The sequence below is a fragment of the Vanellus vanellus genome (genome assembly GCF_965231255.1).
Source record: "Vanellus vanellus genome assembly, chromosome: 3".
Taxonomy (NCBI): domain Eukaryota; kingdom Metazoa; phylum Chordata; class Aves; order Charadriiformes; family Charadriidae; genus Vanellus; species Vanellus vanellus.
In genome coordinates this window covers 115566838-115584990 of record NC_138907.1, presented here as the reverse complement: position 1 = coordinate 115584990, position 18153 = coordinate 115566838, and the positions used below count along the sequence as shown (strand labels likewise).

The window sequence follows — 18153 nt, the reverse complement described above, 5'->3', positions numbered from 1 at the left end:
ATAAACCCCAGTGGCTCCCATCTTTGTGGTAGCCTCCTAGGTGTCAGATGCTGTTTGATCCCTCTGAAGCCTTCCCTTCTCCAGCCTAAACAAGTACAGTTCTCTCAGCATCTTCTTGTAGGGCAAGTGCTCCAGTCCCTTGACCATCTTGGTGGCCCTCCAGTTTATTGGTGGTGTTCTTGTAATGGGGGGGGGCAAAACTGGCTGCTGACCAGATTATAAAGAGTGATAAGTAAATAATCAGTTCCCTTATATGTGGCTTTGTTCTGTTAGTACAAAGAGGGATGTTGTTAGCCTTCATCATTGGCAGGGTGCAGTGTTGATTCATGTTTAATTGCTAAAACCTCCCAGGTGATTGATGGCTGCCTTAAAGCTAAGTGGTCCATCTGGCCTGTGTATCTCAGGTACTGCTTTTGTTTGGGGTATGTTCTGATTTAGCCTAATGTTTTTGTTATTTCAGCCCTGCGAAGTTTTCTTTGCCTACTGGACTGGTTCGTCTAGTCAGTAAGCAGATCAACTGGCACCTAGTACTTGCAAGGTAACCAGCTTACATCCTTTTCCTTTCTTGGCAAAAGTGAATGTATTAATGCTCCTCCCCGTGCTGTCCCCATTGGTAACAATGCTGAGTTAATATTATACTAAAATCATGTTATTCTTTTTGGTCATGAGAAATACTGGAAGGTTTCACAGACAGCCTTGGGAAGGAAAGGTCAGTCTGGTACCAAAGGGCTTCCATGATGCTTCCCTTCATTTAATGCATCTCTTGCTCAGGTCTGGACATCCATCTAGCTTTTGAGGCAAAGTGCATTGCAGTACAATTGGTCTCAAACTCAAGTCCTGAATTTGATCGGTTAAAGACCTATAACTTGGCAGGATAGAAATTGCTTATTTTAAAATTTGTGGAAAGTGAATGCATACCATCAAGACTTGACTGCTATTGTATGTATAGGGGAGAATTGAGAGTTCCAAGGCTAGAACCAGCTGTTCTGCAGTCATTTTAGCAGCATCAGTCACATCACTGGCTTTTAAAAATAAGCATAAATACGTACAGGAAAATGGTTCAATGACATGAAGGTAGCATGGAATGTTTTAGTTTATTAGTTATTATTGCTGAATATGATCAGTAGTTCAGCAAGAGCTCTGTACTGTTGAGAGAGATGGTGATTCTTTGAGGGAAGCAATGATCCCTTTTGATGGACAACGTGCCAGTTGCAGTGTTGTATGTTAGGTACAAAGACAGGAGATCTGCTCCTTAGGAGATGACATAACTTACTGAAGTATGATAGTTGTTTGTTCCAGATAAAGCAATGCATAGTTTTAGATATTGCTGTTATAAAATTATCCATAAGCAACATCTGATTCTGACCTCCCCTGCAGCAAGATTTTAGGCATGGTTTCTGTTTTCTTAGTGCTACCAACAAACAGTGACAGATACATTTCAGTGACATGAAGGGAATCTTATTACAGCACTGAGTGTGTTTCTTTGTTTTCTGTGTTTTGTTTTTAATAAAAAATTATATTTCCCAATTTGTTTTGATTTAGGAAAGAGGAATTTTATATCTAGCTGTGCAGAAAAGTACCTAGAGCTTTGCACATTCTGTGAGGCCTGGATTTAAATGAATTTTCACACCTGTATTTTTCTCTTTCAGCAACGGTAAATTGTTGGCAGTTGTTCAAGACCAATGTGTAGAAATAAGGTAACTTAGTATTACCTATTGTTTTATGACCACAGTTGTGGAGTTCTAAGAAAGTGTTTCTAGTCATTTACTAACTGTACTTTTAAATATTTTTCTGTTTTTTTTTTTTGAATGTTATATATTGTGAAAGTAATCTTAAAATATATTATCACTTAAAGCAGAAGCCTTCTATTTCTTCTTAGTTCTTGGCAATTCCCCATTTGACCCCCCCTGAACACCTCCCCCCTATTTATAAATGTTATAGATAAATTTATATAAGTATCTATCTGTATCTCTTTCTTTCTTTCCTTTCTTTCTTCAAGATGTGAAAGAAAAAAAAATCAAGATGCTTCAAAATACTAAACCCAAATCACGATCTTTCTAACCTTTGCCTTTCTGTTTGCCCTAGAAGTTTTCTCCTAATAAATGTGGCAAGGAGCTAGTTTTCTGCTTCTCTGCAGAGTAGCTGGCATGTATAATTCTTCACCTTATTTTACAAGTAATGTGGATTGCTGTAAAGACTGATGCTTTCCCTTTTTCTTCCGTTCTCTAACAACAAGCTCTCCTTTGCCAGTTCAAGAACACATTTAGCTGTAGAATGGATCTTGATTGAATGTGTTTACTTGCTTCACAAAAATCCATTTGCTAGAAGGTCAGACCTTCTATTTATATGTAAAAGAAGCAAGTGTATGAAAATTTTTCAGTCAGAAGTGGTGTGAACACCATAAATGTCAGCTTATAGACTATAAAATAAATCTTGTGTTTCAACTGTATTAATGTAAGTATATTCTTGCATTGTTTCTAAAATTGTAACCTAGAGAATACTGAGTACTCCCCCCCCCCCCAAGGATACATGCTGAAGTTCTGAAATGCTGCTATCCTATTTTGAACAGCATTACTACTAAATGAGGGATATTAGTATTTATGCATTGGGAGGAGGGTTTCTAAAATACTGTTGTTAAATTACCGTAGTTGCCTAAGGGTGAAGGCTACTCTCTGTCTTTTGGAATAAGTAGTTAAATACGTGCATTGAATTGTGCACTTAGAGTATTTTTATAGTGTTCTGTTTATTCTGGAAAATTGAATAATGTTTTTTGCTTATTTCAATCCATATGAGTCTTTTTCTGCAGGTCTGCAAAAGATGACTTTGGATCCATAGTTGGAAAATGTCAAGGTATATAACATGGCAACTTCTACATCATTACTTAGTGTCATCATTTTTTATTATTCATGCATTGCGAAGTGGTGGTGTCAGTTTACTTTAAAGATAATGTTATAACTTCTTAAAAGCATTGGGGAGAATCTCTTAATAATTTTGCTTTATGAATAACTCCTTTACCCTTCCTCTCCCCTTTCCTTTTCGTGACGATTAACATATTAAACCTGAATCTGAAATGAAATGATAGTTAAAATTAATGGGTTTAGGAGACATAATGGATGTTGGAGGTGGTGAGGTTTATCTTTGAAATTTAGCAAGTCACAATGCCAGATTCTGCTCCTAGGATGGAGTAATGCCGGGCACAAGTATAAACTGGGAGAGCAGTGGCTGGAGAGCAGCCCTGCAGAAAGGGATCTGGGGGTGCTGGTCGACAGCAGGCTCAATGCGAGTCCGCAGTGAGCCCTGGCAGCCAAGAGGGCAACCCATGTGCTGGGGTGTATCAAACACAGCATCACCAGCTGGTCAAGAGAGGTGATTATCCAGCTCTATTCAGCGTTGGTGTGGCCTCACCTTGAATACTGTGTGCAGTCCTGGGGCCCCACAATTTAAGAAGGGTGTGAAGGTACTCGGGTGCAGCCAGAGGAGGGGAACAAAGCTGGTGTAAGGGCTGGAAGGAGTGTCCCATGAGGAGTGGCTAAGGACTCTGGGTTCTTCTAGTTTGGAGAAAAGGAGGCTGAGGGGCGACCTCATTGCTCTCTACAGCTTCCTCAGGAGGGAAATGGAGCGGGAGGTGCTGATCTCTTCTCCCTGGAATCCAGTGATGACACATGTGGGAATGGTTCAAAGCTGCACCAGGGGAGGTTTAGACTGGACATCAGGAAGCATTTCTTTACCGAGACGGTGGTCAAACACTGAACAGGCTTCCTAGAGAGGCGGTCGTTGTCCCAAGCCTGTGAGTATTTCGGAGGCATTTGGACAATGCCCTTAGTAACATGCGTTAATTTTTGGTCAGCCCTGAATTGGTCAGGCAGTTGGACTAGATGATTGTTGTAGGTCCCTTCCAACCGAAACAGTCCTTTTTATTATATTCTATTTTTCTCCTTTGAAATAAGCTTGTATTGGTGGTAGGCACCCTTCATTTTTTGATGCGGCTAACTTTTTGTATCGTTTAAGGTATTATATTTATATTTCACTTTTTAATAACTTTTTTCCTTTATCATAGTGCCAAAGGATCCTAATCCTCAGTGGAGACGAGTGGCATGGAGTCATGATTGTACGTTACTTGCTTATGCTGAAAGCTCTGGAACAGTGAGAGTGTTTGACCTAATGGGTAGTGAGCTTCTGGTCATTTCACCGGTAAGCGCTCTCTTAGATTAAAAATAAATATAGTAGAACTTCTTGTAAGGATAAAAGGTAGCTTCCACTCTTTGGCCTTTTTTTAATCATGGCTTACTTTGGTATAAAGGCTTATAGTATGAATACTATGCAGAAATGCACCATCAATTGTTTATCATATGATGGATATCACAGAATCACAGAATTATCAGAGTTGGAAGGGACCTCTAGAGATCATCTAGTCCAACTCCCCTGCTAAAGCAGGATTGCCCAGAGCACATTACTCAGGACTGCATCCAGGCGGGTCTTGAAAATCTCCAGCGAAGGGGACTCCACAACCTCCCTGGGCAGCCTGTTCCAGTGCTCTGTCACCCTCACCGTAAAGAACTGTTTCCGTGTATTTGAACGGAACTTCCTGTGTTCTAACTTGTGCCCATATATTATAGTTAAGTCACGTGTAGCACTTGCGAAGCATATCCTGTGTGTTGTTTGTATCTAGTCAGAATCTTCATCTTTCTTTTCTTATTCTTAGGATTGCAGTAGATCTGCAGGTACATCAGATTGTGACAGTATAGAATCATCTGCTTAGTATGTGTGAAAATAATTACAATTTGTAGTAGTAGATTACAAATCTGCATCTTATATGCAGAGTCACTTATAAATTAAGAAATATTGCTGGTAAATCAATATGAGAGTTTTCATTTTTTTGGGCGAGTACGAGAATAGATAATTGCTGTTGGCTTGCCCTGCACTGTATATTCTATTTTGCATATTCAAAGATTGTATTCGACTAATTTGGGGAAGTGCGTTTCCTTTGTATCTTGACTTTGCAGGCTTTATAGTCATAACATTTCTTTAAAATCAAGGTAACAGGAAGTGTGTATTTGTTTTTCAGTAACCGAGATGCTTTCTCTCACTCTCTTTTTAATTTTTTAATCCCTTTTCTCTCTCAATGTCTGTCTGCATTTTTGGGTAAAGACAGCAAGTTTTCCAGGAGATCTGAGTTACGCTGTTGCTGGATTGATCTTTCTAGAATACAAAGCAAGTGCCCAGTGGTCAGCTGAACTGCTTGTCGTTAATTATCGTGGAGAACTGAGAAGTTATCTTGTAAGGTAAGCATAATTTTTGACTTGCTTTGAGAAAGCACTGTGAACTTCAAAAGAATTCTTTCCACTTTTTAAAGAAAATAAATCTGAAATAATACATGTACTTTTCTACCCCAATACTTAGTGTTGGAACAAATCAAAGCTTTCAAGAAAGTCATAGTTTCAGCTTTAACAGCCATTATGCCAGTGGAATAACTGCTGTAATTTATCATCCTGGTCACAGGTAAGCGTTCCATTTGCTACATGTCAATAATATGGAAATGATGAACAAAAGTGGCAAAATAAACGTTGTCGTGTGTTGTATAAGGATGGGGAAGAAAAAGATGTGTTTTAATATTGTTGTTTAGCGAATCAGTAATAAGTAGTAGTGTATCATTGTACCTATGAAAGAAATCCTAGGTGATGATCTCACTTTACAAATAGAATAATGAAAATCAAGTTGTGTCCTTTACTCTTTGAGTACCTTGCATAAGCAGCATCTTTTAGAATGTCAGGAATAGTTTCAAAAGACATCTCTGAATTTGATGGGGGTAATGGCTGATGTATAGTTTGTTTGGAGGTTTGTGCGTGTGTGTGGTGTGGGGTTTTTTTTTTGTTTGTGTGTGTTTTTTTTTTTTTTTTTTTTTTCCTGTCTGGATTTGGTTGTTGGACTCATTGGCCAGCCCGTTTTCCGTAGTGTTCTGTCAGACTTTGGTATTTGGAGTTGCCTTGTATGTGCATTTTCTCTATTAGTAATGTGCTAGGTACAGATACCAGACTTGAAAGATGGACTAATTGACTGCCTGCTCTTGAACCAGGTATAGTTAGAGTAGGTCCTGGTTAGCCGATTACTTATGTTAAAAAATGTCTGCCTTTTTAATATCTACTTGTTTTATAGCAAGACAAACTTTGCAACTTATTTTTCTATTTCTCTTCAGTTCTAGGAACTAAACTTCCTTCTAGATATTTTTCTTCTTAGATCCACTAGGATTGAATTTGTTAGCGTGATATGTGATATCACTGTCTTGTTTTAATTGGAAATTAGGCTTGGCTATAGAATACCAGAAGAAACTCACTGTTTAAAAACGTGTTCTCATTCTTCAACATTAAGTGAGCTGTCATATCTATCTTAGAAAAAAAAATATTAATAGGAAATAATGTTCTTACAGCTTATTACTTCAAGAGATTAATTTTGAGTATGTTTTCTTCTTTCTACCTAGTTCGTATCCAGTAAATCTACATAATTAATACTCAGTATACTAAATCTAGAGTTTTGAGGTAATAGGCGTGGGTTATGGAGCTTTGATAGTACTATCTGACCAGGCAACAGAACCTACTCATTCCTTCTTTGGTCAGTCCAGGTTTAATGGTTCTTGACACTTGTTTTCAAAATTATCTTTTCTGCTCCTAATGTTAGGAAGCAGATTGATTAGAACAGTGAGTGTTAAAAAGAATATTGGTTAATTTTCAAAGTATAGTCAAATAATTATTTTTACAACTATAATAGATGGATGTGCTTGCTTTTCATTTTTGGTTCATTTACGAGCAAATGATGTCAGAACTGTTAAACTCTTATAGCGGATGAACCCATTAACAAGAAAATGTGTAGAAAATCAGTTGGTGTAGTTGTCAACCAAATAATATGGACATTACTTTGTGTGTGCTAATGGCAACTTACTGTTATAGAGGTTTTTTGGGGGGGGGAAGGCAAAAATTTCAATTTTTGTTTTCCTTCTTTCCTTCTACCTCCAAGAGAAGTAATAGCTTTGATTTTCCTATTATTCTTACAAGTTCTTAGGTTAACGTTTTTAAACCTTGATATTAATGTCAAGTAAAAGAGCATGGGACAATACTGGTTTTGTGCTTAGAACAGTTTATTCAGAGTATTAGTAATTAAAATTGTTTTTTATGGAAGCTTATGGCTGGCATATTTTGTTGTTGTTGCCTGTATTATATATTTTCTAGGGAGAGAAATGTCCTGTCCTTACATGAAAAGATATAGTTATCTGCTGTGAAGTAATATGTTTGTGTAATGTGTGTGGTGTACACATTCAGGAATTACTTGTTTTTACCACAAAATGTTCTGACTCTTTCCATGAAAATAAAAATAGTCAGGTGGAGTCTCCTGTGACGGTAGTATCTTCTGCTCCGTGCAGACAATTGACTTGCTTAGTAAAGTTGAAAAAATGATACTTGAAAGAATACACAACTGGATGGAAAGCAGAAAGAATCAATGTTTTGCCTTTCGTGTAGGCAAGTCATCTCTGTTTTGAATTTATTCTGTGCTAGAAAGCTTCTAAATTTGATCTTAAAGAACTCTAAATTCGTGAGCAGAATCTCTTGCCAAAATTGTCGCCTTATCCCCCCCAAAAAAAATCAGGAGGGGGTGAAGAGAGGCAGTATTTATAAATTGTGCATTAAAGAAAACTGTGGATGCATATGAATACTTCAAAGTGTTCACTTCCAGTAATGTGAACTTTGATCACTTAAGTTCAACTTTGTCACTTTGTGCTTTCTTGCATTTCATTTAGTTTCAGATGGTGAAGTTATACTGGTCTGTCTCCACTCCTTGTAAGCCTCGACTTACTGCACTCTATATTGCTATATATTTGCTCATTGCTTATTACAGTGCAGTTAAATAGTGCTTAAGAACTTAATACGCTTTTTTTTTTTTCAACTAGATGTATGATAATTGCAAAGATAATATTTCAGTAGGGAATGTATCTGAATCGGTAGGAAAACTTGAAACAATAGCTTTGGGAAAAAGTCTAATAATGAGTGTCATTACTGTGAAAAGTGTTATATACCTTAATTTAGATGCCTAATGTTGGTGTTCTCATGTGATTCAGCCTTCATCTATGACAGAATTTACGGTGTGCTTTTATTTTACAAAACTGAAATGTCTGCTTTAGTGTGAGCTCTCTGTAAGCTGTAATGGAAGGTTCAACACCTTGCTTTATTTTGAGTATCTTACTCTGGAGCTGAATGTCTGTCTTCAGGGTTATCTGCAATTGGTACAGAAAGCGTTTGATGTTAGAGCCTAAAATGTGTGGTGGTTGCAGGAGACGAAAGGTTTTAGATTCAGTTGGAATTTGCTTGTTATACCAAAATTGAGTGAAGAATTGCATAGAGGTCTCAAGTTTTTCTTGGATGCCTCAGTTGTGCTTGCTGTTCTTGAGGCTGGTATTGTACTAGTTATCTTCAGCCCAACTTTGTAGAAACTTTTGAAATAGTGTATAGTTGAGGTACTGCAAGGGCAGCCGCTTTTTTGAGACTGGAGGAACCTCTGGAGATCATCTGATCCATTCCCCTTCATAGCAGGGTCAACTAGAGCAGGTTGCTTGGAGCCATATCCCTGCAGTCCACCTGTATCCTCCCTTAGGAGCATGGTGTGAGTCAAGGCCTCTGATGTTCCGGGATAGCTGCTCCAGTGGGTGCTGGGGCTGAGCCTGGCAGCGCATCACCACAGTTGCTGAGAACATGTACAGGAAGAGTTTCTGGCCATCGCTTTCTGCAAACTGCTGTACAAAATGCTGTACAAATTTGTTGGCTGTGCTCTGGGCCTGGCACTCACATAGGTCTTTTTCTAGGACTTGTCAAAAGGGTTCCTGACCCTTGCTAATCAGGATTCAGCTGAAACAAAAGCTTAAAGCACTCTTTGATCAGGAGCAGCTGGCAGACCTTGTTAAAAGCTTCTAGAGCTTGCTAGTTAGCCCTTCCTGGTAAGGGCAGGCATTGTGGAGTTCCTCAAAGGCTTCACAGGAGTCCTCTGATGATCCAAGAAGTATGTAGAAGATTAAAAGCATCTAGAAATGGAGCACAGAAACTGCTGCATGCTAGCAGTGCCCTGTGTAGAAAACATATGCAAGAGTAGAAATTATTTAATATTTTAAGTACTAAATTATGTTGCATTGATCCTGATGTCCATAACGGCATGATAGACAAAACTTTCCCTTCTAGGGAGTAATTGTAGTGTCATATATTAACTTCATGTTGCTTTGTAACCCATTGGAGTGGCATAAAACTACAACTGATACTGGTGTGATTTAAGAACCCAAATATTGGCCAGGAAAAGTAAATTTTCACATTACTGGGACAAAAAAAGTTGTTGGCATGGTGTCTTCGTCTTCAGGCTGAGACTAACTTAAAAAAAAAAAAAGTAAAGAGGGAGAAACCCTCTCCTGTTGCTGTTCCCAGTCTACCTGCCAACTTGTTACTTTGGAGTCATCTCCTGTCTAGTCCTGAAAAAATAATTGGTAAACAAGTCCAGCTCTTTGCTAAGGCTCTCAGGAGGACCTTTCATTTTCTTTTGATGCCAGTTGTGTTATTCATCTTAATAGTTTCTGTCCCTGCTGTTGCATTTTGCTCTCTGAAAAGCTTTTTAAAATTTTAAGTACGTGCTGCCATGATGAATTTCTCTTGCAGTCCTGGGAGAAGGCTTTTTGTCTTGAGGGTGTGTATTTTGTGTGTGTCTAAACTGATATGACATCGTCATTCCAGCTGTCATTGAGTTTCATTTATCCTAAAAGATGCTTCAGAATTATAAATATGTTGCACTGTATGTGACAGTTTTTCCAAAATTTCTTTGAAAAGATTTATCTTGATGGAGTTTTTGAGAGCTAGTTCAGGCAGTTTTGGAGCTACTGCTGTCACTGTTATTGACAATTCTTCTCTTGGTCTTTGTGCTACTATTTGTCTCTTAGTCACCTCTGGCACTTTGCGGTCAATTGTAATTGAGTTTTAGTCACTGCTGCTGTTGGAAATTTTTAGTTCAGTGGCATGGTGCAATGGAAGTTGGAGCTTATGGAAGAAATTAGGTGCCTATGGATGGACCAGACTGTAGATAAATTAATCTTCCAGAGGATTGTGCCACTGTCTTTAGGTTATTAGGAATTCACAGTTGTGTTGTAGTGATTTCATTAAGTTCTTGTTTACTGATTTTTAATTTTATTTTTTGTAAAGCTTTCCTCATGAAAGGCTGTGAAAGAGATGTGAAACTTGCTTTCTGTGCTAAAAAATAGTTAGGAAATTGATCACTTTATGTGTAATGATCTGTGTAACATTAATCTTGCCAACATCTTTCAGAGTTTTAAGATGTGTTTCACGATACTGGACTGTGCTCAGATGTTTGAGTACCCAAACATGCTTATTTTTGTCCAGCTACAATGGACATAAACTGCATCATGTACAGCGGGGTAGATCAAGTATTTTGCCCTAAAAGCTAGAAAGGTTGCTGGAAAGGAATTTCATTTGGCATGCTAGGTCTCTACTGAGTAAAGTTTGCTGTTTGGTTCTTTGTGTGTTTGTTTTGTGTTGGTAGAGGTATGTGCTGCAAGATATTTTAAAATGTATTACTTCCTTGGTTTTTACTGAAGTTCCTCAGAAGAAATAAATAGTGTGTCCAAAAAAAAAGATGGCTTTTGTACGAGTTAGGGGCAGCTCTTAACATTCTTTGATCAGTGGCAACGTGTCAGTCTTCTCCAATAGAACAATCGTAGGCAGAGGAAAGTTGCAGAATGTCAGGGAGAAGGAAAATAAAAAATATACAGAAAGTATTATTCCAAATGGATTATTAACTGTATGACACTTGATCTGTGAGATTTTTTTTCTTCCCAAGTACACTTTTCCCCCAGTAATCAGCAGAAAAAATGATATTAAAATGTTTTGTGTAGTTCTGAGAACTGTGATGTTTATTGGTGGCTTTACCTCATGTGTCATTGTTTTCCGTGTTCCTGAAAGATTATGTTCTTCTCTCCAAGCCTTCCTTGGTTAAAGTAACTTTCTTCATGAAAGAATAACAAACTGTTCGAGTAGTTTCTAGTATTTGCTGTTGTCCCAAAATTCAGTGACATTAAACTTGCTATGTTGTCCTGCTCGTTGTTTCCAATTTCCTTGGTTGCTTGAGTATGGAATTGCTTAAATATTCTGGTTTTCAATGTTTGCTTTTCCATTATTGTTATTTTAAACCAACCCCTATAGTCTTTGAGAGTCCTGGTACCAGAGACATCTTCAGGTCGAGCTGGTGCTTAGTATAACTTGCAGAACTCTCTTCTTCCCAGTATTTTGGGCTAAAGTGATGTCTCTGTAAGTTGCTCTGAGTTCCTGTCCAAATATTTACTTGACAATTGTCCAACCAATCAACCAGAATGAATGACCAGTATAAAAAACAAACAGTTGGTGTTGATTCGAAACTTAAAATGTAAAGCAACTTGGGTTCCTTTAAGATGTAAAGTTTGTTGCATAAAAGGCTTAATGCAGTTTTATATTACTAGCTTGTTCAGGAAAGAGGAATGCACTGTAGGAGTTATTTGGTATTTTAACACTGCGATTGCTGTGCTCACTAAGCAACGGTTGTAGTCTCTGCTTAACAAGTAGCATTCGTGGTGAAGTTTCTTCTGCGATCTACATAATGCTGAAGTACAGTCCTCCCTTGCTGCTGTGTTTGTGTTGGAGTTCTCTCACTGATTGTCTAATACCGTGCTTTGCTAATTGTTGCCATTTTCATAGCCCAATTGCTTTTTCCCATCTGTGGGAAAGCTATGATAGGGCAATTTTGTCTGCATTTTTCTTGAATGCTCAGTCAGAAATTTTAGATATTCTGAAGTTAAACAGCAACTCCTTAAGGGAGAAGTAATTAACAGCTGTGCTGTGCTATACTTTCTGATCGTAAGAACAATCCAAAATTACTCATTTTCCTATTAAATATGACGGTAGACTGAGAATCACCTACTGTTGTTTTTGTGGAAAATGGGGAAAGTGATTTCTCTTTTCCTGTCTTAAGCAACTCTTTATGCCACAAAATAACTAAAACTCTTAAGAATTTTAACAGACTGTAAACATCCATGGTAGGAGTCATCTTGCTGTATGTTTGTGAGTACATACTGGAAGTGTTAAATAAGTTTTACTGACCTCTTAAAGAGGAATAAATGTGGAAGGAAAACGTTTTTCCTTTTTCTTCCCCCCCTTCTTTTTTTCTTTCTGTTCACTCTTGCAGGAAATGTTTTGAAATGCGCTCAAATCGCAGCTGAGAGCTATACGAGCGTCAGCCACTAGGTGGTAGAACATTTCAAGAGTAAGGCAGACTTTGAAAATTGATAAAGGAGTGTTCTCAGGCTCTTCCAATCTGTGCCTTTTTGCAAATACTTCAATTTTTGATGGGTTTTTCACTAAAATAATGCTTCCAAACAAATTTAGGCATCTTTTCTCAAAGTGTTCATCAAAATAATTGTCAGTTAAATATATAACTGCTTGTTAATATGGTGAAAGAGCTTCAAGGGAAAATATTTTGATACCTTTTAGTGGCAATCAGCAATAACTGTAAGAGTTCACTCTAAGTTTTTAAAATATCATCTACTGTGTGTAATGAAATTATTGCATGCACATTTATAATTGGTAGAGTGGCTTTACTAAACAAAACTCAACAACCTTGAGGCATTCAGTTCCTCAGTAAAAGAGAAGTAGTTTTTGTACCACATCTGAATAGATGGAAACCTAATGCTTAAACAGAATGACCAGAATTTTTCATAAACTTACTTTGTAATTGTTATCATTCCTTGAGGGTAGAGGAGAAACTCAAAACTGTAGACAGACATATTTTCTTTTAAATGTTGGGAGTTGTGCCTTATTTAGAAAGCTAGAGATGAGAATGGATAGGGATAAATGCCGAAAATAAAGTGTTACTCAATTACTATTTAAGTCTTTTTGTCCATGAACACCCTGAAGTTTAAAGGTTATTGGGGCTGTTAGGTATCTTAATATACTTAGTCTTTTTGTTACTGCCAGCAACCTGCTATAGTTGTGACTTAAGACAACTAAAATACACTTCTGTAGCAGTATATGAAATCATAATATGCCTTTATATATTTTACAGACTTCTGCTTGTAGGAGGCTGTGAAACAGATGAGGATGGAGTATCTAAAGCAACTGGTTGTGGGATATCTGCTTGGAGAGTTCTGTCAGGCTCTCCCCATTACAAACAGGTTACTAGTTACGAAGATGATGTTAGAACAGTAAGTGTTTTTCCTCATTTTGTTGGGTGAATATTGTCACTGGTGGAATTATCTAACTGAAAGTTGAATGCGAATCTCTTTGAAAGAAGAATTTAATGTGGTGCTTTGCTATTTTGTAAGTTATGATGTGAAGTTCTAATAAGTTATCTCTTCTCCCCGGCATCTACCTATTTTTGCTTTTTCTGATTCAAACTTTTTTCTTGATTATTACTTGTCTGGTGTTTTTTTTTTTTTTTAAAGAAAAAAAACAACCAACAAACAAAATAACAAGAAACAACAACAAAAATTATAGGGTGGAAATAATAAAAATGCTGTCATTGTGTACTGTGGTATGTTTCCTATTTTGTTGGAAAAATTCCAGTTATTTTTGTCTTTTTATTACTTCATAACAAAAGGCAGCACACCTGAAAGAAATGTTTCAGTTTATGTCTGACCCTTGATTTCTTTTGCTTTTAGTAGAAGTGAATGTTTGATTTGGTAACAACTAACATGTGGATATACTGAAATCAATTTACAGTTCACTAGGATAAATTACACTACTTACTCTTATGTAGGTATTGCTTAGTATTAAAAGTAAGCTGTTAATTTCATTGCAAATGGGTAGTGCTTTTCTGTGGCTTGATGCATACGTAATGAAATGGGCAAAGTTATACAAAACTGCGTTTTATTATTGTTGTATGGTTTTAAAATAGACAGTCTTATAGAAGTTTAAAGAATCCTGCAGAGTTGTTTTAGTACTTTAGGTATGACTTAGTGTTTGGTGCATAACATAATATATGAGATTTGTCTTTCATTGTATGATATGTTTCTGTTCTTACAGGCACAGAGAAGAGGATTATTAAGGATTATGAATTTAAGGTTTTACAGCAGGCGGGGAACAGAACAGGTATTAAGGTCTAGGGCTATCTCAGAAATGTATTTTGCTAACATAATTGTCCATTAATGACTGCCTGAGAGACTGGTTGAAAGTAGTTGTTAATTCTTAAGTTGCATAAATTAAAATTTGTATAGAACTTATCAAAAATAATAAGCTTTTACCGTTAAATGGAGTAGCTTGCCATTTATTTGGCTTGTTTAAAAATCCAATTAGTTCATCTGCTAAAGCTTGAATCTTGGGTTTTCAGCATACTCACAGGAACAAGTCTAGAGATGTAGAATTCAATATTAAATGTAAACTCTTACTCAAAAAGTAAGAATTAGTTATTTGTTATTGAATATAATGATCATAGCATATTAAGTGTGTTATATATCCTACAAGAAGGAAGTAGGTTGTAATGATGTCTCTCAACTATATGCCTGAGAGAGAAATTAGAGGAACTCCAAAACTCAGCTTTCTGCGCTACACCACTGCCACTAGAAAACAAACAAAACCTTTCTTACCTTACAGCCCAACATTTTCATACAGTGGGGGGGGGGGGAAGAGTGGATTCTTGGCTTAAATAGGGCAGAGACAAGGACTTACTTCTTACAGTCTGTTATGAGATACATTTTAAGTACGTTCAAAGGTTTTTTTATGGGTCAAACTTACATTACCAGGACACATGTGAAACCAATGAAACTGCTGATCAGAATCAGCTTGTTCTTAGCAAACCCTTCATATGGGTCTTCTGCTCTTCTCTCCCCTGAATGAGTGAGTGTTAAATCCGAGTGTCGCGCTGAGGCCTAGGTGTGTGCTTTCTGTATTTCTAAGGCTTTGCACTGTTTTAGGAGCTACCCATGCAGTACTGCACCACCTTCTCCTATCTCTTGGCTACTACTTATGTGTTGCCTTTGTTTGATTCCTTTTTTTTTTTATCCCCCTTTCACTTCTTGTAAAAAAAAAAAAAAAAAAAAAAAAAAAAATTTCTTTTCCCTTCTTTTGCTTTACAAGGAAAGAACAGTAAAGAATCTGTCTACCACCCTCACTGTGTCCTCCTGAGAGGAAAAATGGCTGAAGTTATATGGACTTTGGAAATTACCTTAATAGAATTGGGTTTTTTTTAGGATGTTTAGGTGACTGGTTAAAGAAGAAATTGCATGCTTGATTGGAAGGGGGAAAAATCTTTCTGAATCTCTCTCAAGGGTGGTATGGGGAGAGATTTTATTTCCTTCACTGAAAATATAAAAGAAGGCCGAAGTAAACTTTTTTACTGGAAGGCTAGTACTGAGTGTGGCTGTACTTCAACTTCACTGCACTTGCCAGTACCAAATTTACAAAGAAAGGCAGAGATTGTTATTCATCCTTGAATGTTTTAATCCAATTTCAGAGATTATAGTTTAAATATGTGAGGTATAGTTTATATTCTTAGTGGAAAATTGGCAACAGTGTGAAGGTATGACAGGCACAGCAGCTAGAAGACTTGTATATTAGAACTAGCTATATTGGGCTTTGATCCTCAGTGTCGCTAACTTAAATGATACTTATAAAATGTGAAGTGCCAGCTTGCTGAGGTTTTCAGTATCGTGTTCTGCAGTTCCCTTAAGTTGACAAGCTGTTTACTGAGGCAGCGTTGCCTGCTTTGCCAAAGGGCTGATTAACGTCTAGGTAACAGTGCTCAGGTGGTAAATTTAAATGTGTTAATGGCCACCCAACATCTAAATTTAACAGTAAGAGAATTATCACTGACTACTGAGTAAATGTTTGACTTTTTTTTTTTTTTTTTTTAAGATCTGTGATGTATACCACTGATCATTTATCTGAATGGATTATATGTTTTGGTTATACATTTCTAAGTCTTTTAAGTCTTTTGTTCTTTTTCCTCTTCATGCGCAAATTGATTTGTAAAGAGAATTGCCATTAGTAGGCATGTACAATTCCTTGGGAAACTACAGTAACGATTGCAGTACTCTAGCTGCTTAAGAATATAATCAGACAATACTTATGAATTTTTTAAAAAATATAAATAATTCTTAATTTGTTTGGAAAAGGCCTAATAGTGCTCTCCTTTACAATTAAAACCACATTTTAAGCTTGGATTTAAGCAGTGCTCTCAATAGTTGCAAACCACTGTACAACAGTGAGCAGATTATTTGGTCATCATTGTTTCTGTAGCATAGCTAGAACTTAAAACAGCCTAAAAAATAAAATAAAAATAATGGAAAAAAACCCCAAAAAACAAACAAGCCCTAAACCAATATTGTTATCTTCAAATTTTAGCTACTACTAATGTGCTGTAGAAACACCATTAAAACTTCTTAATTGTGTAGACATCTAGTAACTTTTCTGTACTTCATTTACGCTGGGTTATTTTCCAAGAGGGGAGGCACTGACTTAAAAACTGATTAGCTGCACGCTTGGACAGCTCTAACATTACTGTAGCATGAATCTTTATTAGGAAGTTTTTAAAAGCAAGCTACACTAACAAAATGGAATTTTATAAACAATATAATTTTGGGGATCTACATCCTGCTGTCAGTGAAGATGACTCTCTGAGAACCTAATGATCTTTCTGAAAACACAGAAGTGGTGTTGGGGGGTGTGTGAATAAACATAAATTGTATTTACATAAATTGTTGTGCATTGCTAGTGGCACTAAGTTTGACTGTAAAATTTGAGTGTGTATTCAGAGGCTCTTGTCTCGTGGAAATAATGTATAGATCCAGTTGTAATTGTGTGGGAGTTCGTGAATACTTAAGGAAATATTTTGTTAGAAGTACGTTTTGCCTCTAGGATATCCAGAGCTGAAGCAGAACTTAATCATGAGAGTTTTTGTAGCCTTGATGAAGTTTACTTACAGATGTTGAATTATTTCATCTGTATGGACTTATTGCTGCTTAGTCAGTTTTTGCCCAAGACATTCTTAAATTTCAATTCAATGTCTTGAAATGAACAGTGTGCTTCTCCAAGATCTCTTCATCTATGTATTTTGTTTAAATTGTAATAATGTCCACCCAAAAATGTACTCTGAGAAAGGAAGAGCTGTACTAAGCTGTGTTTTAGAATCATAGAATTGCTGAGGTTGGAAGGGACCTTTAAAATCATCAACCATTAACCTACCCTGACAAAACCACTTCTAAACCATGTCCCTAAGTACCACATCTACTCTTCTTTTAAACACCTTCAGGGATGGCAAATCCACCACCTCCCTGGGCAGCCTATTCGAATGTTTAATAATGCTTTCAGTGAAAAAAAAACAAAACCAAAAACATTTTCCTAATATCTAATCTAAACCTCACCTGGCAAAACTTGAACCCATTTCCTCTTGTCCTATCACTTGTGACCCAGGGAGAAGAGGTCAGCCCCCACCTCTCTACAACCTCCTTTCAGGTAGTTGTAGAGAGCGATAAGATCTCCCCTCAGCCTCCTCTTCTCCAGGCTAAACAACCCCAGTTCCCTCAGTCGTTCCTCATAAGACTTGTCCTCCAGAGCCCTCACCAGCTTTGTAGCCCTTCTCTGGACACACTCCAACACCTCAATGTCCTTCTTGTATTGAGGGGCTGAAAACTGAACGCAGTACTCAAGGTGGGGTCTCACCAGTGCTGAGTACAGGGGGACAATCACCTCCTTAGTCCTGCTCACCGCACTATTCCTGATACAGGCTAGGACGCCATTTGTCTTTTTAGCCACCTGGGCACACTGCTGGCTCATATTCAGCCGTCTGTCCACCAACACCCCCAGGTCCTTTTCTGCCAGGCAGCTTTCGAGTCACTCTTCCCCAAGCCTGTAGCACTGCATGGGGTTGTTGTGACCCAAGTGCAGGACCCGACACTTGGCCTTGTTGAACCTCATACCATTGGCCTCGGCCCATCTGTCCAGCCTGTCCAGATCCCTCTGCAGAGCCATCCTACCCTCAAGCAGATCAACACGCCCCCCCAGTTTAGTGTTGTCTGCGAACTTACTGAGGGTGCATTCGATCCCCTCATCCAGATCATTGATAAAGATATTAAACAGAACTGGCCCTGGCACTGAG

At 37.5% G+C, this 18153-nt stretch overlaps 1 protein-coding gene across 1 annotated transcript in view; it reads left to right on the top strand.

The window, feature by feature from the left end:
* NBAS (NBAS subunit of NRZ tethering complex) overlaps positions 1-18153 on the top strand; it is a gene marked incomplete at its 5' end in the record, with an annotated part of 193283 nt that overhangs the window by 7177 nt on the left and 167953 nt on the right. Inside the window, 8 exons of the mRNA XM_082481713.1 lie at positions 461-538; positions 1650-1697; positions 2807-2850; positions 4058-4191; positions 5149-5282; positions 5401-5499; positions 13126-13264; positions 14085-14150. Coding sequence (XP_082337839.1) covers positions 461-538; positions 1650-1697; positions 2807-2850; positions 4058-4191; positions 5149-5282; positions 5401-5499; positions 13126-13264; positions 14085-14150 — 742 coding nt within the window. The remainder of the gene's footprint in view (positions 1-460; positions 539-1649; positions 1698-2806; positions 2851-4057; positions 4192-5148; positions 5283-5400; positions 5500-13125; positions 13265-14084; positions 14151-18153) is intronic.